Source organism: Salvelinus namaycush, chromosome 1, assembly GCF_016432855.1.
Source record: "Salvelinus namaycush isolate Seneca chromosome 1, SaNama_1.0, whole genome shotgun sequence".
NCBI classification, from domain to species: Eukaryota; Metazoa; Chordata; class Actinopteri; order Salmoniformes; family Salmonidae; genus Salvelinus; species Salvelinus namaycush.
This window is the reverse complement of record NC_052307.1, coordinates 83649592-83673497: the sequence shown is the minus strand read 5'-3', so window position 1 is coordinate 83673497 and position 23906 is coordinate 83649592. Positions and strand designations below refer to the sequence as shown.

Genomic DNA, 23906 nt, shown 5'->3' with positions numbered 1-23906 from the left:
CTTGCTTCCTTGTCCTATGCGCCGTAGCCATCGAGGGTAACCAGTCCGTAATCACTACCCATCGCCTGTCTCAATGGTAGACCTGGCTACGTACCAGTCGCTATACACTACCCTGACCCATGCCCTCATGATAGCCCTACGGGTACCAGCGTACGTATCACTACCTGCCTGTATACCTGGTAGACTGAGATACCAGTCGTATCACTATCCTGCTGCTTCCCTGTCCTACTGACGTAGCTGGAGTCACCAGTCGTATCACTACCTAGCACTGCCTTCCTGTCCGTGACTGGTAAGCCTGGCCGAGCTAACAGTCGTTTATCCAGTACCCTGCTCGCTTCATCGTAACTATGGTACAGACTGTAGGCTTAGCCCGTGCTGTCGCTACCAGCTCGTATCACTACCTGACTGTTCCTTGTCCTCCTAGCGTAAGCCTGGCCGTACCAGTCGTATCACTACCTTGCTCGCTTCCTGCTCCTCTGATGCGTAGTCTTAGCCGGTACAGTCGTATCACTCACCATGCCCGCTTTCTTTTGTTTCCTGTACCTGTCGCATAGCCCGGCAGATGACCTAGTCGATATCACTAAACCCTGGCCCCTGCCATATCCTTGTACCTGTCTAATCCAGTAGTTATGAGTTACCAGTCGGATATCAACGTACCCTGCTGTCCTGTGCCGTCAGCCTGTCACGTTTCCAACACAGTCACCTAATCAATACCCTAGCCTAGCTTCTCTGTCATATGGTAGCCTGAGGTACTCAGTCGCTTTCTCTTATTTTTAATATCACTACCTGTGCAATCCTTCCTGATCCTCTGCCGTAAGCCTGGGTACACAGTCGTACGAATCACTACCCTGCTGCATTCCTGTCCTTATGGTAGCCTGGGTACCAGATCCTGCTATCACTACCCTGCCCAAGCCCCTTCACTTTGATTTTACTGTCCTACTGGATAGCCCTAGGGATTAGCCAGTCCGTATCACTACCCTGCTCTTCTGATCCCTATAGGTTAGCCTGCAGGTACCAGTCGCAACATATCATCTAACCATGCCTATTCCTGTCCTATGGTAGCCTGGGTACCAGTCGTATCACTACCCTGCTGCTTCCTGTCCTGTGGTAGAACGCCTAGGCAGCAGGTAATCCGGTCGCTATCACTACCCTAGCTGCCTTACATGTCCTAACTGCACGCTAGCTGCTGGCCGACCGAACCTCCCCCCCAAACCCAAACACCAGGGTCGTATCACACACCTGCTAGCTTTCCTGACTATGCGTAGCCCTGCCCACGGGTTATACCCGCTCCCTCCCCTCCACCCCCCCTGCCCGTACGCCTCATCACTAACCCTCGCTGCTATCCTGTCCTAATGGCTAGCAACATGCGGTAACCAGTCGCTTAATCACTACCACATACAGCTGCATGCTTCCTGTACATATGGCTAGCCTGGGTACCAGTCGTATACTATCACTAATACCCTGCTGTCCTATGCCCGTAGCATCTTGCGCGCTACCAGTCTGCTATCACTTACCCTGCCACTGTCCTATGGCTAAGCTCCTCGTTCGTACCGAGTCGGTATCACTAACCTGCGGCTTCCTTGTCCTATGAGTTAGCTGAGGCAAACACTTGCGACGTAGCGTACAGTCGCATCACTAACCTGCTCCAAGATCCTATCGGTAGATGGTTTTTCCAGTCGTATCACTACCCTTGCTCGCATTCCTGTCCCTCTGGTAGCCTGCACGTAACCACGTAGGTAATCACTAACCTTGCCCTGTCCTATGGTAGCCTGGTGTATCCAGTCGTATCATAACCCTGCCGTGTCCTACGTAGAGTATTAGCCTAGAATGTTACCAGTCGCTATCAACTACACTGCTGCTCTATGCTTTCCCTGTCCTCATCGCCGAGCCCATGCGGCCGAAACCAGACCTGTCTGTCCTATCGCTCCACTCCTTGTATCCCCCAACAGAAGCTGCTCCGATTTACTACCAGGTCTGGTATACCCGTTACTATCGGAATCTGCCTTCTGTCCCTCCAGTTTAGTACTCTGTTTTAATGTTTGATGATATTGTATCCTTAAGCTCTACCTGCTGTCTTCGTCGGTCTCTTTTCATTGTTATTTTAAAAGCTGTATTGGAGTAGACCCCCTGGTGCCTAATAACTGACTTCGAACCCAGAGCCGAGGGCTCAGACGCTGTGTTGGCAGCCAGGAAGTCACCCCTGGGTCCCAGCAGAGACTCCGACAGTCCAATGGAGGCGCGCTCTCCCCACTAAGCCCTGACTGCCGTTCCCCCAGCAGACCTAGGCCACCAGGCCCCCCAGCTGGAAGAGCAGAGGCCCTGCGCTCTCCAGTACCATTAGCCAGGCCTGGTTATGGAGCCTAGACAGACAGGGGAGAGAAGCTCAGCCCAGCTGGTCTTACCTTCTTAATTTTCCTATTACTCTCATATTTTTTTCTTTTTTAGTTTTCTATTGCCTCTGTTTTTTTTTTTTTATGTATTTTTATCTTTTTGATTTTTTTTGTTTACTCATCTTTCTTGTTCTTATCTTTATTTTTATTTTTTCTTTTTTTTTTCTTCTTTTTTTTATCTTAAGTTTTTGTCGTGTTCTTTATTTTTTATTTTACTATAACTTGTTTATTTTAATTCTATTTCATTTTTTTTTTCTATCTTTATTATTGTCATTTTTTTGTTCTTTTTCGCTATTTTATCTTTCCTTCTTTACTATCGTTTTTTGTATTTTTCTACTTTGTATACTTTTTTCTCTTTTTTTTGTTTTTATATTTTTTTTATTTTGTCCTATTTCTGTTTATATTATTTTATTTTGTCTGCTTCCCAGTCCTTTTTTTATTTTACGTTTTTTTTACTTTCTTAATCATTTTCTTACTTTTATGTTTTTTTCTTGTTTTTTATTTACTTCCACGTTTATATTTTCTTTTCTTTTAATAATTTATATTTATATTACTATTTTATTTATTTATTTATTATTTTTTTTTTTATGGTTCTTTTTTTTTTACTCTTGTTATAGTTTAAGGAGATCTTCGTGTATTGCCTTATAGTCGGTCCCTTTTTTTTTTTAATCTTTATTTTAGTTAATTTTCATTATTAAGTTCAGTTTTTGATTTTTTTTTTTTCTGCTTTTCTCCATGACATTCCTTTTTTCTTTAATTTATTCTTCTTTTTTTTATCCTTGTTTATTTTTTTATGTTTTTATGTCCAACTCCTATTATTCTTAATTTTCCATTTTTTTTTTTTTTTTTTTTTTTTTTTTATTTGTTTTCCTTATTTTCTTTTTTTCTTTTTATTGTTTTTCTTTCCTATGTTATCTGTTTACATTTTATTTTTTTTTTCTTTTTCTATATTTTTATTCTTTTTAATTTTTTGTTTATTTGTATTCCTTTTATAGTTTTTTGTCTTTTCAAATTTGTTTTTTTCCACTTCTTCTTTTCTCTTTTTTTCGTTTTGTTTCTAAATCTTATTCTTATTCTATCTTTCTTTTTTCCTTTCTTTTGTTATAGTTATTTTCTTTTTGTTGTTCATTATTTCTTTTTGTATATTCTATATATTTTTTGATATTTTATTTCCTCTTTATTATGCTTATTTTTTTATTTTTAATTTTTTTCTTATAATCTTTCTTTTTGTTTTTATTTTTTTTATTTTTGTACTTTATCTTTTTTATTCTATTTTTAGGTTTTCTGTTTTAGTTCCTCCTTGTTTTTTCCATTTCTTTTTCACGCTATTTTTTTTATTTATTAGCTTTCCGTTTTTTTTTCATATTTTTTTTTTATTTATACTCCTTTGTTTGTTAGGGTCATACTTTTTTTTTCTTTTCTTTTTAATGACTGTTCTTTACATTTTTCTGATTTAATGTTATCTTATTGTTTATTATTATCCATCTGTTTTATTGTTTCCTTTGTTCTTTTTTTATTTTTTTTTCTTTATTTTGTTTTTTTTGTTTTTTTTTTGTTAGTTATTTTCCCCACAGCTGCCAGGACCTTTTTTTTTTTTTTAAGTGAAGCGGTGTTTGGCCTCATATATACCTTTATCTTGCTTTTTTTTTTTTTAGCGTGAGTTTTTAATTAGTTTTACTTTATGGAGCCAGACAGCCAGGTGAGAGAAGCAGCAGGCTGGTTATGGAGCCAGACAGCCAGTGAGAGAAGCAGCAGGCTGGTTATGGAGCCAGACAGCCAGGGGAGAGAAGCAGCAGGCGGTTATGGAGCCAGACAGCCAGGTGAGAGAAGCAGCAGGCTGGTTATGGAGCCAGACAGCCAGGTGAGAGAAGCAGCAGGCTGGTTATGGAGCCAGACAGCCAGGTGAGAGAAGCAGCAGGCTGGTTATGGAGCCAGACAGCCAGGTGAGAGAAGCAGCAGGCTGGTTATGGAGCCAGACAGCCAGGTGAGAGAAGCAGCAGGCTGGTTAAGGAGCCAGACAGCCAGGTGAGAGAAGCAGCAGGCTGGTTATGGAGCCAGACAGCCAGGTGAGAGAAGCAGCTGGCTGGTTATGGAGCCAGACAGCCAGGTGAGAGAAGCAGCAGGCTGGTTATGGAGCCAGACAGCCAGGTGAGAGAAGCAGCAGGCTGGTTATGGAGCCAGACAGCAGGTGAGAGAAGCAGCAGGCGGTTATGGAGCCAGACGCCAGGTGAGAGAAGCAGCTGGCTGGTTATGGAGCCAGACAGCCAGGTGAGAGAAGCAGCAGGGTGGTTATGGAGCCAGACAGCCAGGTGAGAGTAGCAGCAGGCTGGTTATGGAGCCAGACAGCCAGGTGAGAGAAGCAGCAGGCTGGTTATGGAGCCAGACAGCCAGGTGAGAGAAGCAGCAGGCTGGTTATGGAGCCAGACAGCCAGGTGAGAAAGCAGCAGGCTGGTTTGGAGCTAGACAGCCAGGTGAGAGAAGCAGCAGGCTGTTATGGAGCTAGACAGCAGGTGAGAGAAGCAGCAGGCTGGTTATGGAGCCAGACAGCCAGGTGAGAGAGAGAGAAGCAGCAGGCTGGTTATGGAGCCAGACAGCCAGGTGAGAGAGAGAGAAGCAGCAGGCTGGTTATGGAGCCAGACAGCCAGGTGAGAGAAGCAGCAGGCTGGTTATGGAGCCCAGACAGCAGGTGGGAGAGAAGCAGCAGGCTGGTTATGGAGCCAGACAGCCAGGTGAGAGTAGCAGCAGGCTTGTTATGGAGCCAGACAGCAGGTGAGAGAAGCAGCAGGCTGTTATGGAGCAGACAGCAGGTGAGAGAAGACAGCAGGTGGTTATGGAGCCAGACAGCAGGTGAGAGAAGCAGCAGGCTGGTTATGGAGCCAGACAGCCAGGGTGAGAGAAGCAGATGGCTGGTTATGGAGCCAGACAGCAGGTGAGAGAGAGAGAAGCAGCAGGCTGGTTAAGGAGCCAACAGCCAGGTGAGAGAAGCAGCAGGCTGGTTATGGAGCCAGACAGCCAGGTGAGAGAAGCAGCAGGCTGGTTATGGAGCTAGACAGCCAGGTGAGAGAAGCAGCAGGCTGGTTATGGAGCCAGACAGCCAGGTGAGAGAGAGAGAAGCAGCAGGCTGGTTATGGAGCCAGACAGCCAGGTGAGAGAAGCAGCAGGCTGGTTATGGAGCCAGACAGCCAGGTGAGAAAGAGAGAAGCAGCAGGCTGGTTATGGAGCCAGACAGCCAGGTGAGAGAAGCAGCAGGCTGGTTATGGAGCCAGACAGCCAGGTGAGAGAAGCAGCAGGCTGGTTATGGAGCCAGACAGCCAGGTGAGAGAAGCAGCAGGCTGGTTATGGAGCCAGACAGCCAGGTGAGAGAAGCAGCAGGCTGGTTATGGAGCCAGACAGCCAGGTGAGAGAAGCAGCAGGCTGGTTATGGAGCCAGACAGCCAGGTGAGAGAAGCAGCAGGCTGGTTATGGAGCCAGACAGCCAGGTGAGAGAAGCAGCAGGCTGGTTATGGAGCCAGACAGCCAGGTGAGAGAAGCAGCAGGCTGGTTAAGGAGCCAGACAGCCAGGTGAGAGAAGCAGTTGGGTTGAGGTTTTAATGCAAATGTCTGTTTTTCTTTGAGTTGTTAATGAATCACTTGGTGGATTGATAATGGTGAGTGAAGTGAGCAGGAGGAATAGGGGTTTAATGGAGTCATTATTCATGGATTGAATTTGAACAAACTGCTTGAATTGCCTCATTTAACCCTGGTGTGTAGGATTCATTACCTCATATTTTAACCCTGGTGTTTAGGATTCATTACCTCATATTTTAACCCTGGTGTGTAGGATTCATTACCTCATATTTTAACCCTGGTGTTTAGGATTCATTACCTCATATTTTAACCTGGGTGTAGGATCATTACCTCATATTTTAACCTGTGTGTAGGATTCATTACCTCATATTATAACCTGGTGTGTAGGATTCATTACCTCATATTATAACCCCGGTGTGTAGGATTCATTACCTCATATTTTAACCCTGGTGTGTAGGATTCATTACCTCATATTTTAACCCTGGTGTGTAGGATTCATTACCTCATATTTTAACCCTGGTGTTTAGGATTCATTACCTCATATTTTAACCCTGGTGTGTAGGATTCATTACCTCATATTTTAACCCTGGTGTGTAGGATTCATTACCTCATATTTTAACCCTGGTGTGTAGGATTCATTACCTCATATTTTAACCCTGGTGTGTAGGATTCATTACCTCATATTTTAACCCTGGTGTTTAGGATTCATACCTCTATTATAACCCTGGTGTGTAGGATTCATTACCTCATATTTTAACCCTGGTGTGTAGGATTCATTACCTCATATTATAACCCTGGTGTGTAGGATTCATTACCTCATATTATAACCCTGGTGTTTGGATCTATACCTCATATTATAACCCTGGTGTTTAGGATTCATTACCTCATATTATAACCCTGGTGTTTAGGATTCATTACCTCATATTTTAACCCTGGTGTGTAGGATTCATTACCTCATATTTTAACCCTGGTGTGTAGGATTCATTACCTCATATTCTAACCCTGGTGTGTAGGATTCTACGGCCTCTCGAGAATCAGTATCCAACGGGGAGGAGTCAGTCAGCCGGGCGGACCCACTAAGCTCCGCCTCCACCTACAGCCCACCAACACGGAAGTATCGCAAACGACGAGCCAGCAAGATACCCGAAGAGTAAGTCAGGAACAAGCGGGACGTCCCTGCATGTAGTACTGTGTTAATGGAAGCACCTTTTAACCATCTCTTGAACACATCTCTAATGAGGGACACGTGTTGACTAGTTTGACGAGGGAAGTGGGAGGGGACTACCTGACCTTGTCCAATAAGAAACGCTTGCAAATTGTTTTGCTATGGTGTGTCCTAATGAATACGACCTCTGTCTGACTCCAGGACCTCGTCTGACCCTGAGGAGGATGTGTGTATTCTGGATAACACACCTGAGCAGAGAGGCTCCGCCCCCCAGAGAAGCTCCACCCCCACCCCCCAGAGAGTCTCTGCCCATCAGAGAAGCCCCACCCATCAGAGAAGCCCCACCCCCACCCCCCAAAGGATCTCTGCCCCCAGAGAAGCTCCACCCCCACCCCCCAGAGAGGTTCTTCACATAAGAAAGCTCCACCCCCAAAGGATCTCTGCCCCCCAGAGAGGTCGTCACATAAGAGAAGCCCCACCTCCCAGACAAGCCACACCCACCAGAGAAGCCCCACCCCCCGAGAGGCTCCACCCCACCCCCCAGAGAGGGCCTTCACATAAGAGAAGCCCACCCCCAGAGAAGCCCCGCCCCTCAGAAGGCCTCCACCAGTAAAACGGGAACTGATCTGAAGTGGTATGTAGAACTAATATCGTCCTATATAGTACTATACCATACCATACTATACTATATAATATTATATATATATATATATATAATATATATTATATATACTACTATACCTAACTAATATATGATTGTAGGAGACACACTGTCATGTAATTCAGCCATAGAGGATGATGAAGATCACAGCTGATGTGATTGTAGGAGACACACTGTCATGTAATTCAGCCATAGAGGATGATGAAGATCACAGCTGATGTGATTGTAGGAGACACACTGTCATGTAATTCAGCCATAGAGGATGATGAAGATCACAGCTGATGTGATTGTAGGAGACACACTGTCATGTAATTCAGCCATAGAGGATGATGAAGATCACAGCTGATGTGATTGTAGGAGACACACTGTCATGTAATTCAGTCATAGAGGATGATGAAGATCACAGCTGATGGACGTTCTCTCTTTATAATGGTGATGTCATCTGCAGGAAGCAGCTATTCAGTGTTGCTAAGGAATCCAAGGATCGGTGGAGTGATGAAGAGGATTTATTCGACTCTCCTCACAAAGACAGTAATTATGACGATCAATTATGATTCAAAACTATATCGTGTTTATTACTAGTGATTTACTATGGAGTTCTAACGTGTGTCTTTGTTTAGGCTCTGAGGACAACGCCAGTACTACCGGAGGAGGCAGGAAGAGGGTGAGTTTAGGTTCTGGAGACACCAGTACTACAGGAGGAGGCAGGAAGAGGGTGAGTTTAGGATCTGGAGACAGGGAGAGGGTGAGTTTAGGTTCTGGAGACACCAGTACTACAGGAGGAGGCAGGAAGAGGGTGAGTTTAGGCTCTGGAGACAGCAGTACTACAGGAGGAGGCAGGAAGAGGTTTAGTTTAGGCTCTGGAGACAGGGAGAGGGTGAGTTTAGGATCTGGAGACACCAGTACTACAGGAGGAGGCAGGAAGAGGGTGAGTTTAGGATCTGGAGACACCAGTACTACAGGAGGAGGCAGGAAGAGGGTGAGTTTAGGATCTGGAGACACCAGTACTACCGGAGGAGGCAGGAAGAGGGTGGTTTAGGTTCTGGAGACAGGAAGAGGGTGAGTTTAGGATCTGGAGACAGGAAGAGGGTGAGTTTAGGATCTGGAGACACCAGTACTACTGGAGGAGACAGGAAGAGGGTGAGTTTAGGATCTGGAGACACCAGTACTACCGGAGGAGGCAGGAAGAGGGTGAGTTTAGGCTCTGGAGACACCAGTACTACACGTAGGAGACAGGAAGAGGGTGAGTTTAGGTTCTGGAGACACCAGTACTACAGGAGGAGGCAGGAAGAGGGTGAGTTTAGGCTCTGGAGACACCAGTACTACCGGAGGAGGCAGGAAGAGGTGAGTTTAGGTTATGGAGACACCAGTACTACAGGAGGAGACAGGGAGAGGGTGAGTTTAGGATCTGGAGACACCAGTACTACAGGAGGAGGCAGGAAGAGGTTTAGTTTAGGCTCTGGAGACAGGGAGAGGGTGAGTTTAGGATCTGGAGACAACAGTACTACAGGAGGAGGCAGGAAGAGGGTGAGTTTAGGATCTGGAGACACCAGTACTACAGGAGGAGGCAGGAAGAGGGTGGTTTAGGATCTGGAGACACCAGTACTACAGGAGGAGGCAGGAAGAGGGTGAGTTTAGGTTCTGGAGACAGGAAGAGGGTGAGTTTAGGATCTGGAGACAGGAAGAGGTTGAGTTTAGGTTCTGGAGACACCAGTACTACAGGAGGAGACAGGAAGAGGTTTAGTTTAGGATCTGGAGACACCAGTACTACAGGAGGAGGCAGGAAGAGGGTGAGTTAGGATCTGGAGACACCAGTACTACCGGAGGAGGCAGGAAGAGGGTGAGTTTAGGTTCTGGAGACAGGAAGAGGATGAGTTTAGGATCTGGAGACACCAGTACTACCGGAGGAGGCAGGAAGAGGGTGAGTTTAGGATCTGGAGACACCAGTACTACCGGAGGAGGCAGGAAGAGGGTGAGTTTAGGATCTGAGGACAGGAAGAGGGTGAGTTTAGGATCTGGAGACACCAGTACTACAGGAGGAGGCAGGAAGAGGGTGAGTTTAGGATCTGGAGACACCAGTACTACAGGAGGAGGCAGGAAGAGGGTGAGTTTAGGATCTGGAGACACCAGTACTACCGGAGGAGGCAGGAAGAGGGGTGAGTTTAGGTTCTGGAGACAGGAAGAGGGTGAGTTAGGATCGGGAGACAGGAAGAGGGTGAGTTTAGGATCTGGAGACACAGTACTACAGGAGGAGACAGGAAGAGGGTGAGTTTAGGATCTGGAGACACCAGTACTACCGAGGAGGCAGGAAGAGGGTGAGTTTAGGACGGAGACACCAGTACTACCGGAGGAGCAGGAAGAGGGTGAGTTTAGGTTCTGGAGACACCAGTACTACAGGAGGAGGCAGGAAGAGGGTGAGTTTAGGCCTGGAGACACCAGTACTACCGGAGGAGGCAGGAAGAGGGTGAGTTTAGGTTCTGGAGACACCAGTACTACAGGAGGAGCAGGAAGAGGGTGAGTTTAGGCTCTGGAGACACCAGTACTACAGGAGGAGGCAGGAAGAGGGTGAGTTTAGGTTCTGGAGACACCAGTACTACAGGAGGAGACAGGAAGAGGGTGAGTTTAGGTCTGGAGACACCAGTACTACAGGAGGAGGCAGGAAGAGGGTGAGTTTAGGTTCTGGAGACACCAGTACTACAGGAGGAGGCAGGAAGAGGGTGAGTTTAGGCTTTGGAGACACCAGTACTACAGGAGGAGGCAGGAAGAGGGTGAGTTTAGGTTTGGAGACACCAGTACTACAGGAGGAGGCAGGAAGAGGGTGAGTTTAGGCTCTGGAGACACCAGTACTACCGGAGGAGCAGGAAGAGGGTGAGTTTAGGTTCTGGAGACACCAGTACTACAGGAGGAGGCAGGAAGAGGGTGAGTTTAGGCTCTGGAGACACCAGTACTACAGGAGGAGGCAGGAGAGGGGGAGTTTAGGATCTGGAGACACCAGTACTACTGGAGGAGGCAGGAAGAGGGTGAGTTTAGGTTCTGGAGACAGGAAGAGGGTGAGTTTAGGTTCTGGAGACAGGAAGAGGATGAGTTTAGGATCTGGAGACACCAGTACTACAGGAGGAGGCAGGAAGAGGGTGAGTTAGGCTCTGGAGACACCAGTACTACAGGAGAGAGGCAGGAAGAGGGTGAGTTTAGGATCTGGAGACACCAGTAATACTGGAGGAGGCAGGAAGAGGGTGAGTTTAGGTTCTGGAGACAGGAAAGAGGTGAGTTTAGGATCTGGAGACAGGAAGAGGTTGAGTTTAGGTTCTGGAGACACCAGTACTACAGGAGGGAGACAGGAAAGAGGTTTAGTTTAGGATCTGGAGACACCAGTACTACAGGAGGAGGCAGGAAGAGGGTGAGTTTAGGATCTGGAGACACCAGTACTACCGAGGAGGCAAGGAAGAGGGTGAGTTTAGGTTCTGGAGGACACCAGTACTACCGGAGGAGGCAGGAAGAGGGTGAGTTTAGGATCTGGAGACACCAGTACTACAGGAGGAGGCAGGAAGAGGGTGAGTTTAGGATCTGGAGATACCAGTACTACCGGAGGAGGCAGGAGAGGGTGAGTTTAGGTCTGGAGACAGGAAGAGGGTGAGTTAGGACTGGAGACACCAGTACTACAGGAGGAGGCAGGAAGAGGGTGAGTTTAGGATCTGGAGACACCAGTACTACTGGAGGAGGCAGGAAGAGGGTGAGTTTAGGATCTGGAGACGTCAGTACTACCGGAGGAGACAGGAAGAGGGTGAGTTTAGGCTCTGGAGACAGGAAGAGGGTGAGTTAGGATCTGGAGACAGGAAGAGGGTGAGTTTAGGATCTGGAGACACCAGTATACAGGAGGAGACAGGAGAGAGGTGAGTTTAGGATCTGGAGAAACCAGTACTACCGGAGGAGGCAGGAAGAGGGTGAGTTTAGGATTGGAGACACCAGTACTACCGGAGGAGACAGGAAGAGGGTGAGTTTAGGTTCTGGAGCACCAGTACTACAGGAGAGGCAGGAAGAGGGTGAGTTTAGGCTCTGAGGAACCAGTACTACCGGAGGAGGCAGGAAGAGGGTGAGTTTAGGCTCTGGAGACACCAGTACTACAGGAGGAGGCAGGAGGAGGGTGAGTTAGGGTCTGGAGACACCAGTACTACAGGAGGAGGCAGGAAGAGGGTGAGTTTAGGTTCTGGAGACAACAGTACTACAGGAGGAGACAGGAAGAGGGTGAGTTTAGGCTCTGGAGACACCAGTACTACAGGAGGAGGCAGGAAGAGGGTGAGTTTAGGTTCTGGAGACACCAGTACTACAGGAGGAGGCAGGAAGAGGGTGAGTTTAGGATCTGGAGAACCAGTACTACCGGAGGAGGCAGGAAGAGGGTGAGTTTAGGTTCTGGAGACACCAGTACTACAGGAGGAGGAGGAAGAGGGTGAGTTTAGGCTCTGGAGACACCGTACTACAGGAGGAGGCAGGAAGAGGGTGAGTTTAGGATCTGGAGACACCAGTACTACTGGAGGAGGCAGGAAGAGGGTGAGTTAGGTTCTGGAGACAGGAAGAGGGTGAGTTTAGGATCTGGAGACAGGAAGAGGTTGAGTTTAGGTTCTGGAGACACCCCGTACTACAGGAGGAGACAGGAAGAGGTTTGTTTAGGATCTGGAGACACCAGTACTACAGGAGGAGGCAGGAAGAGGGTGAGTTTAGGATCTGGAGACACCAGTACTACCGGAGGAGGCAGGAAGAGGGTGAGTTTAGGATCTGGAGACACCAGTACTACCGGAGGAGGCAGGAAGAGGGTGAGTTTAGGATCTGGAGACACCAGTACTACAGGAGGAGGCAGGAAGAGGGTGAGTTTAGGATCTGGAGACACCAGTACTACCGGAGGAGGCAGGAAGAGGGTGAGTTTAGGTTCTGGAGACACCAGTACTACAGGAGGAGGCAGGAAGAGGGTGAGTTTAGGCTCTGGAGACACCAGTACTACAGGAGGAGGCAGGAAGAGGGTGAGTTTAGGATCTGGAGACACCAGTACTACAGGAGGAGGCAGGAAGAGGGTGAGTTTAGGCTCTGGAGACACCAGTACTACCGGAGGAGGCAGGAAGAGGGTGAGTTTAGGTTCTGGAGACACCAGTACTACAGGAGGAGGCAGGAAGAGGGTGAGTTTAGGCTCTGGAGACACCAGTACTACAGGAGGAGGCAGGAAGAGGGTGAGTTTAGGATCTGGAGACACCAGTACTACTGGAGGAGGCAGGAAGAGGGTGAGTTTAGGATCTGGAGACAGGAAGAGGGTGAGTTTAGGATCTGGAGACAGGAAGAGGTTGAGTTTAGGTTCTGGAGACACCAGTACTACAGGAGGAGACAGGAAGAGGTTTAGTTTAGGCTCTGGAGACACCAGTACTACAGGAGGAGGCAGGAAGAGGTTTAGTTTAGGCTCTGGAGACAGGAAGAGGGTGAGTTTAGGATCTGGAGACGTCAGTACTACTGGAGGAGACAGGAAGAGGGTTAGTTTAGGCTCTGGAGGCAGGAAGAGGTTTAGTTTAGGCTCTGGAGACAGGAAGAGGGTGAGTTTAGGTTCTGGAGACAGGAAGAGGGTGAGTTTAGGCTCTGAGGACAACACCAGAACTACCGGAGGAGACAGGAAGAGGGTTAGTTTAGGCTCTGGAGACAGGAAGAGGGTGAGTTGAGGTTCTGGAGGCAGGAAGAGGGTGAGTTTAGGCTCTGAGGACAACACCAGAACTACCGGAGGAGACAGGAAGAGGGTTAGTTTAGGCTCTGGAGACAGGAAGAGGGTGAGTTGAGGTTCTGGAGACAGGAAGAGGGTGAGTTTAGGCTCTGAGGACAACACCAGTACTACTGGAGGAGACAGGAAGAGGGTTAGTTTAGGCTCTGGAGGCAGGAAGAGGTTTAGTTTAGGCTCTGGAGACAGGAAGAGGGTGAGTTTAGGTTCTGGAGACAGGAAGAGGGTGAGTTTAGGCTCTGGAGACAGGAAGAGGGTTAGTTTAGGCTCTGGAGACAGGAAGAGGGTGAGTTTAGGCTCTGAGGACAACACCAGAACTACCGGAGGAGACAGGAAGACTGAGCACAGCCTCAGTTTAGAAGATGGTGACATTCGGGAAAATATTCACACCCCTTCCCTTTATCCACATTTTGTTACGTTACAGCCTCATTCTAAAATAGATTAAATTAATGTATTCATTCATTTTTTCCTTCATCGATCTACACACAATACCCCAGAATGACAAAGCGAAAACAGGTTTAGACATTTTAGCAAATTTATACAAAGTTTTAAAAAACATACCATAGTTACATAGGATCAGTACTCAGGGTAGGAGTGTTGATCTAGGATCAGGTCTCAGGGTAGGAGTGCTGATCTAGGATCAGGTCTCAGGGTAGGAGTGCTGATCCAGGATCAGGTCTCAGGGTAGGAGTGCTGATCCAGGATCAGGTCTCAGGGTAGGAGTGGTGATCTAGGATCAGGTCTCAGGGTAGGAGTGTTGATCTAGGATCAGGTCTCAGGGTAGGAGTGCTGATCCAGGATCAGGTCTCAGGGTAGGAGTGCTGATCCAGGATCAGGTCTCAGGGTAGGAGTGGTGGTCTAGGATCAGGTCTCAGGGTAGGAGTGGTGGTCTAGGATCAGGTCTCAGGGTAGGAGTGGTGATCTAGGATCAGGTCTCAGGGTAGGAGTGGTGGTCTAGGATCAGGTCTCAGGGTAGGAGTGCTGATCTAGGATCAGGTCTCAGGGTAGGAGTGTTGATCTAGGATCAGGTCTCAGGGTAGGAGTGTTGATCTAGGATCAGGTCTCAGGGTAGGAGTGCTGATCCAGGATCAGGTCTCAGGGTAGGAGTGCTGATCCAGGATCAGGTCTCAGGGTAGGAGTGGTGGTCTAGGATCAGGTCTCAGGGTAGGAGTGGTGGTCTAGGATCAGGTCTCAGGGTAGGAGTGGTGGTCTAGGATCAGGTCTCAGGGTAGGAGTGGTGATCTAGGATCAGGTCTCAGGGTAGGAGTGGTGATCTAGGATCAGGTCTCAGGGTAGGAGTGGTGGTCTAGGATCAGGTCTCAGGGTAGGAATGGTGATCTAGGATCAGGTCTCAGGGTAGGAATGGTGATCTAGGATCAGGTCTCAGGGTAGGAGTGCTGATCTAGGATCAGGTCTCAGGGTAGGAGTGGTGATCTAGGATCAGGTCTCAGGGTAGGAGTGCTGATCTAGGATCAGGTCTCAGGGTAGGAGTGCTGATCTAGGATCAGGTCTCAGGGTAGGAGTGGTGGTCTAGGATCAGGTCTCAGGGTAGGAGTGGTGGTCTAGGATCAGGTCTCAGGGTAGGAGTGGTGGTCTAGGATCAGGTCTCAGGGTAGGAGTGGTGGTCTAGGATCAGGTCTCAGGGTAGGAGTGGTGGTCTAGGATCAGGTCTAGGATCAGGTCTAGGATCAGGCCTCAGGGTAGGAGTGGTGGTCTAGGATCAGGTCTCAGGGTAGGAGTGGTGATCTAGGATCAGGTCTAGGATCAGGTCTCAGGGTAGGAGTGGTGATCTAGGATCAGGTCTCAGGGTAGGAGTGGTGATCTAGGATCAGGTCTCAGGGTAGGAGTGGTGATCTAGGATCAGGTCTCAGGGTAGGAGTGGTGATCTAGGATCAGGTCTCAGGGTAGAAGTGGTGATCTAGGATCAGGTAACAGGGTAGGAGTGGTGATCTAGGATCAGGTCTCAGGGTAGGAGTGGTGATCTAGGATCAGGGTAGGAGTGGTGATCTAGGATCAGGTCTCAGGGTAGAAGTGGTGATCTAGGATCAGGTCTCAGGGTAGGAGTGGTGGTCTAGGATCAGGTCTCAGGGTAGGAGTGGTGGTCTAGGATCAGGGCTCAGGGTAGGAGTGGTGGTCTAGGATCAGGGCTCAGGGTAGGAGTGGTGATCTAGGATCAGGTCTCAGGGTAGGAGTGGTGATCTAGGATCAGGTCTCAGGGTAGGAGTGGTGGTCTAGGATCAGGTCTCAGGGTAGGAGTGGTGGTCTAGGATCAGGTCTCAGGGTAGGAGTGGTGGTCTAGGATCAGGTCTCAGGGTAGGAGTGGTGATCTAGGATCAGGTCTCAGGGTAGGAGTGGTGATCTAGGATCAGGTCTAGGATCAGGTCTCAGGGTAGGAGTGGTGATCTAGGATCAGGTCTCAGGGTAGGAGTGGTGATCTAGGATCGGGTCTAGGATCAGGTCTCAGGGTAGGAGTGGTGATCTAGGATCAGGTCTCAGGGTAGGAGTGGTGATCTAGGATCAGGTCTCAGGGTAGGAGTGGTGATCTAGGATCAGGTCTCAGGGTAGGAGTGGTGATCTAGGATCAGGTCTCAGGGTAGGAGTGGTGGTCTAGGATCAGGTCTCAGGGTAGGAGTGGTGATCTAGGATCAGGTCTCAGGGTAGGAGTGGTGATCTAGGATCAGGTCTCAGGGTAGGAGTGGTGATCTAGGATCAGGTCTCAGGGTAGGAGTGCTGATCTAGGATCAGGTCTCAGGGTAGGAGTGGTGATCTAGGATCAGGTCTCAGGGTAGGAGTGCTGATCTAGGATCATCTACAGTGTGTTTACTATGTTAACCCTAAGTGTTGTCCTCTACAGTGTGTTTACTATGTTATCCCTAAGTGTTGTCCTCTACAGTGTGTTTACTATGTTATCCCTAAGTGTTGTCCTCTACAGTGTGTTTACTATGTTAACCCTAAGTGTTGTCCTCTACAGTGTGTTTACTATGTTAACCCTAAGTGTTGTCCCCTACAGTGTGTTTACTATGTTAACCCTAAGTGTTGTCCCCTACAGTGTGTTTACTATGTTAACCCTAAGTGTTGTCCCCTACAGTGTGTTTACTATGTTAACCCTAAGTGTTGTCCTCTACAGTCCCCTTTTCTTTCAAAAACAAGGACATTTCTAAGTGACCCCAAACTTTTGAACGGTAGTGTATATTTGCAAAAAAAATAAAACTTTTGGCTTTGTTATTATGGGATATTGTGTGTAGATTGAGAGGGAAAAACGATTTAATCAATGTAACAAAATGTGAAAAAAGTCAATGGGTCTGAATACTGTTTCTGGACACAGATAAAGCTTAGTCCTGGACTAAAAAGCAAGCTAAATGGAGAATCAGGACTAGGCTTAATTTGTATCCGGGAAACCTCTACTATATGTTAACCCTAAGTGTTGTCCTCTACAGTGTGTTTACTATGTTAACCCTAAGTGTTGTCCTCTACATAGTATACGCACTGTTAACCCTAAGTGTTGTCCTCTACAGTGTGTTTACTATGTTAACCCTAAGTGTTATCCCCTACAGTGTGTTTACTATGTTAACCCTAAGTGTTGTCCTCTACAGTGTGTTTACTATGTTAACCCTAAGTGTTGTCCTCTACAGTGTGTTTACTATGTTAACCCTAAGTGTTGTCCTCTACAGTGTGCTTACTATGTTAACCCTAAGTGTTGTCCTCTACATAGTATACGCACTGTTAACCCTAAGTGTTGTCCTCTACATAGTATACACACTGTTAACCCTAAGTGTTGTCCCCTCTAGTGTGCTTACTATGTTAACCCAAAGTGTTATCCCCTACAGTGTGTTTACTATGTTATCCCTAAGTGTTGTCCCCTACAGTGTGTTTACTATGTTAACCCTAAGTGTTGTCCTCTACAGTGTGTTTACTATGTTAACCCTAAGTGTTAACCCCTACAGTGTTTACTATGTTATCCCTAAGTGTTGTCCTCTACAGTGTGTTTACTATGTTAACCCTAAGTGTTGTCCTCTACAGTGTGTTTACTATGTTAACCCTAAGTGTTGTCCTCTAGTGTGTTTACTATGTTTACCCTAAGTGTTGTCCTCTACAGTGTTTACTATGTTAACCCTAAGTGTTGTCCTCCCACAGTGTGTTTACTATGTTATCCCTAAGTGTTGTCCTCTACATAGTATACACACTGTTAACCCTAAGTGTTGTCCCCTACAGTGTGTTTACTATGTTAACCCTAAGTGTTGTCCTCTAGTGTGTTTACTATGTTAACCCTAAGTGTTGTCCCCTACAGTGTTTACTATGTTACCCCTAAGTGTTGTCCTCTACAATGTGTTTACTATGTTAATCCTAAGTGTTGTCCTCTACATAGTATACACACTGTTAACCCTAAGTGTTGTCCTCTACATAGTATACACACTGTTAACCCTAAGTGTTGTCCCCTACAGTGTGTTTACTATGTTAACCCTAAGTGTTGTCCTCTACAGTGTGTTTACTATGTTAACCCTAAGTGTTGTCCTCTACAGTGTGTTTACTATGTTAACCCTAAGTGTTGTCCTCTACATAGTATACACACTGTTAACCCTAAGTGTTGTCCCCTACAGTGTGTTTACTATGTTAACCCTAAGTGTTATCCCCTACAGTGTGTTTACTATGTTATCCCTAAGTGTTGTCCCCTACAGTGTGTTTACTATGTTAACCCTAAGTGTTGTCCTCTACAGTGTGTTTACTATGTTAACCCTAAGTGTTATCCCCTACAGTGTTTACTATGTTAACCCTAAGTGTTATCCCCTACAGTGTGCTTACTATGTTAACCCTAAGTGTTGTCCTCCACAGTGTGTTTACTATGTTAACCCTAAGTGTTGTCCTCTACAGTGTGTTTACTATGTTAACCCTAAGTGTTGTCCTCTACAGTGTGTTTACTATGTTAACCCTAAGTGTTATCCCCTACAGTGTGTTTACTATGTTAACCCTAAGTGTTGTCCTCTACAGTGTGTTTACTATGTTATCCCTAAGTGTTATCCTCTACAGTGTGTTTACTATGTTATCCCTAAGTGTTGTCCTCTACAGTGTGTTTACTATGTTAACCCTAAGTGTTGTCCTCTACAGTGTGTTTACTATGTTAACCCTAAGTGTTGTCCTCTACAGTGTGTTTACTATGTTAACCCTAAGTGTTGTCCTCTACAGTGTGTTTACTATGTTAACCCTAAGTGTTGTCCTCTAGTGTGTTTACTATGTTAACCCTAAGTGTTGTCCCCTACAGTGTGTTTACTATGTTAACCCTAAGTGTTGTCCCCCTACAGTGTGTTTACTATGTTAACCCTAAGTGTTGTCCCCTAGTGTGTTTACTATGTTAACCCTAAGTGTTATCCCCTACAGTGTGTTTACTATGTTAACCCTAAGTGTTGTCCTCTACAGTGTGTTTACTATGTTAACCCTAAGTGTTGTCCCCTACAGTGTGTTTACTATGTTAACCCTAAGTGTTGTCCCCTACAGTGTGTTTACTATGTTAACCCTAAGTGTTGTCCCCTACAGTGTGTTTACTATGTTAACCCTAAGTGTTGTCCCCTACAGTGTGTTTACTATGTTAACCCTAAGTGTTGTCCTCTACAGTGTGTTTACTATGTTAACCCTAAGTGTGTTTACTATGTTAACCCTAAGTGTTGTCCTCTACAGTGTGTTTACCCTAAGTGTTGTCCCCCTACAGTGTTTACTATACATTGAGTGTTCTGTTGTGTCCCTCCTGTAGATGTGGACAGCAGAGGAGACCGAGTGGGTGAAGGAGGGAGTGAGGCGCTACGGAGAGGGGAACTGGTCCAGGGTAAAGTCCTCTTTCCCCTTCTTGGGCCGAACCGCCGTGAACATCAAGGATCGGTGGAGAACCATGAAAAAGCTCAAGATGGTCTGAGGTCACCAAACCGGGAGGGACTAACTTGTCCAATAAGAAATGCTCTTTTTCGTTTACATTTGCTACGAGGTGCAGTAACGAATTCGACGCTGGAGGGCCTCTGAGCTACGCAGGAGAATGACATTATCCAGTTGTGAGAATGGATGTTTTCTTTCCACAAAATATACATATTTGCCCGTCGCACATCTGTCAACAACGAGGACAGGAAGCTGAAGATGGTCGAGGGCCTAAGATAAATGTTGATTCTGCCATTTTTTGAACATGTTTATAGAAGTATTTTATTTTATCACTCGTCTTTCTTGGTAGAATAAAGACTTCTCTTATACGGACTGGCCTAACGCATTGAGTTTACAGTAAAGAGCAGTGTTTCATAGCCACAGTAAATACATGCTATAAGTGTTAGTACCAGATCCAACATTTATTCACTTTTTATTTTACACATTCTGTTGAAGAAAAACAAACTTCAATATATGAAAACAGTTTTAATGTTATGCTGATGGAATTAACTGCATAATATTTATGCAAATTTCTCAAACCAGAGATCCATACAGATTATGAATACATAAAACACATTTATTTAGATTATGGCTGAGTGATTTACATTCAGCTACCAGTGACAGGGATGTTAGCTGAATGTAAATCACTCAGCCATAGTAACAGGGATGTTAATCTGAATGTAAATCACTCAGCCATAGTGACAGGGATGTTGGTAGCTGAATGTAAATCACTCAGCCATAGTGACAGGGATGTTGATCTGAATGTAAATCACTCAGCCATAGTGACAGGGATGTTGGTAGCTGAATGTAAATCACTCAGCCATAGTGACAGGGATGTTAATCTGAATGTAAATCACTCAGCCATAGTGACAGGGATGTTGGTAGCTGAATGTAAATCACTCAGCCATAGTGACAGGGATGTTGGTAGCTGAATGTAAATCACTCAGCCATAGTGACAGGGATGTTGGTAGCTGAATGTAAATCACTCAGCCATAGTGACAGGGATGTTGGTAGCTGAATGTAAATCACTCAGCCATAGTGACAGGGATGTTGGTAGCTGAATGTAAATCACTCAGCCATAGTGACAGGGATGTTGGTAGCTGAATGTAAATCACTCAGCCATAGTGACAGGGATGTTAATCTGAATGTAAATCACTCAGCCATAGTGACAGGGATGTTGGTAGCTGAATGTAAATCACTCAGCCATAGTGACAGGGATGTTAATCTGAATGTAAATCACTCAGCCATAGTGACAGGGATGTTAATCTGAATGTAAATCACTCAGCCATAGTGACAGGGATGTTAATCTGAATGTAAATCACTCAGCCATAGTGACAGGGATGTTGATCTGAATGTAAATCACTCAGCCATAGTGAAAAGGGAGCTGTCATCTTTCAGACTTGTTAGCTGACAGCTTGATGAAACTATCCAGACAGTCACTGGCCCCTTGGTAGTTAAGAGGGAAATACACAATCATATCCTGAAGACCAGGGTTTCCCAACCCTCTCCTCGGGGACCACCAGACGTTTCACATAGCTATACTTCCCAGCCCTCTGGTGGTCTCTGAGGAGAGGGAAGTACGACGGTGTATAATTGATAGTCCAGTTTGTGAAGACTCCTTATGTGAGCGTGTCCTCACACCTGATGAACTCTCCAATGTCTGCCTGGTGGAACACAACGATGGACATGGGGTCCACTCTTCTGCACTCCTGGGTCGACTTGGCGGCCACGCCAAAACCCTGCAGAAAGACAGAGGGGCAAGTTGAGTCAAACCTGCATGTTACCTAGGAGTTACTATGGTTACTGATGACTCAGATATTAGCTTGTGAGACTTCTTCAACAAATCAAATTTATTTATCAAGCCCTTTTTACATCAGCTGATATCTCAAAGTGCTGTACAGAAACCCAGCCTAAAACCCCAAACACCAAGCAATGCAGGTGTAGAAGCACGGTGGCTAGGAAAAACTCCCTAGAAAGGCCAGAACCTAGGAAGAAACCAGGCTATGAGGGGTGGCCAGTCCTCTTCTGGCTGTGCCTGGTGGAGATTATAACAGAACATGGCCAAGATGTTCAAATGGCTTGTATAAAGGAGCAACCAACTGTCAAACGATCACTATCCAAAAGAGATGTGGTGTAGAACTGACAATATGGGTCGGTTTACCACACAGATTAAGTCTAGTCCTGGAACAAAAAACATTTTCAATGGAGATTCTCCATTAGTCTAACTAGTTAACCTCTGGGAAAGCTGCCCTACGTGTTGAATGAATTGATTGGATAATGAATGTACAGTATGTGAAGAGGGAGGGCTGTGTGTTGAATGAATTGATTGGATAATGAATGTACAGTATGTGAAGAGGGAGGGCTGTGTGTTGAATGAATTGATTGGATAATGACTGAAGGGAGGGCTGTGTGTTGAATGAATTGATTGGATAATGAATGTACAGTATGTGCAGAGGGAGGGCTATGTGTTGATTGGATAATGACTGAAGGGAGGGCTATGTGTTGATTGGATAATGACTGAAGGGAGGTCTATGTGTTGATTGGATAATGACTGAAGGGAGGGCTGTGTGTTGATTGGATAATGACTGAAGGGAGGGCTCAGTGTTGATTGGATAATGACTGAAGGGAGGGCTGCGTGTTGATTGGATAATGACTGAAGGGAGGGCTACGTGTTGATTGGATAATGACTGAAGGGAGGGCTACGTGTTGATTGGATAATGACTGAAGGGAGGGCTGTGTGTTGATTGGATAATGACTGAAGGGAAGGCTACGTGTTGATTGGATAATGACTGAAGGGAGGGCTACGTGTTGATTGGATAATGAATGTACAGTATGTGAAGAGGGAGGGCTGTGTGTTGAATGAATTGATTGGATAATGAATGTACAGTATGTGCAGAGGGAGGGCCAACTCACCAGCGGTACGTCTGCCATGGAATACACCACCACACCCTGGTATTGGTTAGTGTTCTCTGTGATCCTCCCCAGACCAGACTTCAACACATGGTTCCCATAGAGGAAGGACTGCTCCTGCCCAGGCTTCACCCACACCTTGAACTGAACACACAGAGGGTTCAGTGACTCAGACCACAGCTCCGTTATTACAGTACTGTCTTAACTGAGATCCTGTAGGTTTGAGAGAGATATTGATGTTCATTTTAAAGCTTACACAAATATGATTATCGAACTAAACCTCTAGTCTCACCTGGCTGTCGTCAGAGTCATTTTGGGGCGGCAGGTAGCCAAGTGGTTGGAGCGTTGGGCCAGTAACCGAAAGGTTTCTGGATCTAATCCCCAAGCTTACAATGTTTTTAAAAATCTGTTGTTCTGCCCCTGAACAAGGCAGTTAACCCACTGTTCCCAGGCCGTCATTGAAAATAAGAATTTGTTCTTAAAACTGACATGCCCAGTTAAATTGCTAAAACATTAACAATATATCTACACTTCTAACATGGCTGTGGTTATCATTATACATAGTGAGAGGTCAGAGGGCTTCTTGTTTACCTTGGCATATGGTGCCAGGAAGTCCAGTGCTGTGATGTGCAGGCGGAACTTAATGGTCTTGGTGAACTTTCCAAAGCAGGTACCCACCGACACCAACTTATCACGGGAGATGTTGGTAGCCAACTTCAGAATTTTCTCACTGATACAAAAAGAAAAGTGGAAATAAGACTATCTTAACTCCCCAAAAAGAGACGATCATGAAGTAACCTGCTTTATAATATCCATAGGTAATATTTAACAATAACAGCAGCCCTGTAGCGTTGTTTACCTGATGTAATATACCCGGTCATTGTGAAGTCTGAAGCAATAAGTCCCATCTGGTCGATCCACCAGGAGTTTGATGTTCTCACCAATGCTGTGGACAGAGGAAGGTGTCACACATTGTCAGTGTAGATTCAGACCATTTCAAATCACTTGCCATCTACACAGACAACGTACCATTTCAAATCACTTGCCATCTACACAGACAACGTACCATTTCAAATCACTTGCCATCTACACAGACAACGTGCCATTTCAAATCACTTGCCATCTACACAGACAACGTGCCATTTCAAATCACTTGCCATCTACACAGACGACGTATTAGCCAGCTTGCTGAGAAGCATAACTAGTGCAGGTTAAAGACTGTCATCATGAGCATAGCACCAAAGAGACCGGATACGGACTGGTGTTTATCAACCCTGTGCACTAACTAGCAGGCAAAACTACACGAGTTGGTTGATCACGCATGGCGCTAGTCTGAACAGCCATGGCAGTTTCAAAATAACGTCAGCCTTGTCTTTCAAGATCACATGTCAATACTCACTATTTGGAGAGTTTCTCAAACATCGTTTTTGTCTCGTCGTCTGTTAAAGGCCTCATCTTGGTAAATAATTCGCTAATTTCCTTACAATATTGTGCCCACTGAATGTAGCTTGATTAACGCTGCAGCGTGGGGATAGTGAGCAGAAATTCATGCGCAGGAAAACGGAAGTG

General features: G+C 46.2%; 2 protein-coding genes across 4 annotated transcripts; one reads left to right on the top strand and one right to left on the bottom strand.

The window, feature by feature from the left end:
- The first annotated feature begins 4072 nt into the window (after window positions 1–4072).
- Window positions 4073–19763, top strand: LOC120049983 (serine/arginine repetitive matrix protein 1-like). 3 transcript variants are annotated; one of them, XR_005477151.1, is made up of 6 exons: window positions 4073–4089; window positions 6971–7107; window positions 7324–7756; window positions 8232–8314; window positions 8404–8447; window positions 19273–19763. XR_005477151.1 is itself a non-coding variant. In XM_038996543.1 (6 exons), the coding sequence occupies exons 1-3, from the start codon at window positions 5893–5895 to the stop codon at window positions 7733–7735; spliced, it is 567 nt and encodes a 188-aa protein (XP_038852471.1). In that variant the 5' UTR covers window positions 5587–5892; the 3' UTR covers window positions 7736–7756; window positions 8232–8314; window positions 8404–8447; window positions 19273–19763. The 3 variants fall into 3 exon arrangements, 2 of the variants coding, with proteins under 2 accessions (XP_038852471.1, XP_038852480.1); XM_038996543.1 differs by lacking the exon at window positions 4073–4089 and adding an exon at window positions 5587–5910; XM_038996552.1 differs by lacking the exons at window positions 4073–4089; window positions 19273–19763 and adding exons at window positions 5587–5910; window positions 8823–8984 and having other exon boundaries at window positions 8404–8457.
- An 80-nt stretch (window positions 19764–19843) lies between these two features.
- nip7 (NIP7 nucleolar pre-rRNA processing protein) lies at window positions 19844–23894 on the bottom strand. The gene is made up of 5 exons (XM_038996569.1): window positions 23737–23894; window positions 23197–23283; window positions 22929–23067; window positions 22341–22481; window positions 19844–21166 (listed from the first exon to the last, which is right to left on the bottom strand). Exons 1-5 carry the CDS (start codon window positions 23790–23792, stop codon window positions 21047–21049), a joined length of 543 nt encoding a protein of 180 aa, XP_038852497.1. The 5' UTR covers window positions 23793–23894; the 3' UTR covers window positions 19844–21046.
- Between the last annotated feature and the right edge of the window lie 12 nt (window positions 23895–23906).

What these genes read in the sequence shown, in the direction of transcription:
- LOC120049983 (XM_038996543.1), top strand. An exon ending in GCCAGCAAGATACCCGAAGA is followed by an intron (nt 7,108 to 7,323) that starts GTAAGTCAGGAA and finishes GTCTGACTCCAG; the next exon opens with GACCTCGTCTGACCCTGAGG.
- nip7 (XM_038996569.1), bottom strand. Translation starts at nt 23,792, where the DNA reads ATGAGGCCTTTAACAGACGACGAGACAAAAACGATGTTTGAGAAACTC. An exon ending in GACCGGGTATATTACATCAG is followed by an intron (nt 23,068 to 23,196) that starts GTAAACAACGCT and finishes TTTTTGTATCAG; the next exon opens with TGAGAAAATTCTGAAGTTGG. An exon ending in CCATGGCAGACGTACCGCTG is followed by an intron (nt 21,167 to 22,340) that starts GTGAGTTGGCCC and finishes GTCTTTCTGCAG; the next exon opens with GGTTTTGGCGTGGCCGCCAA.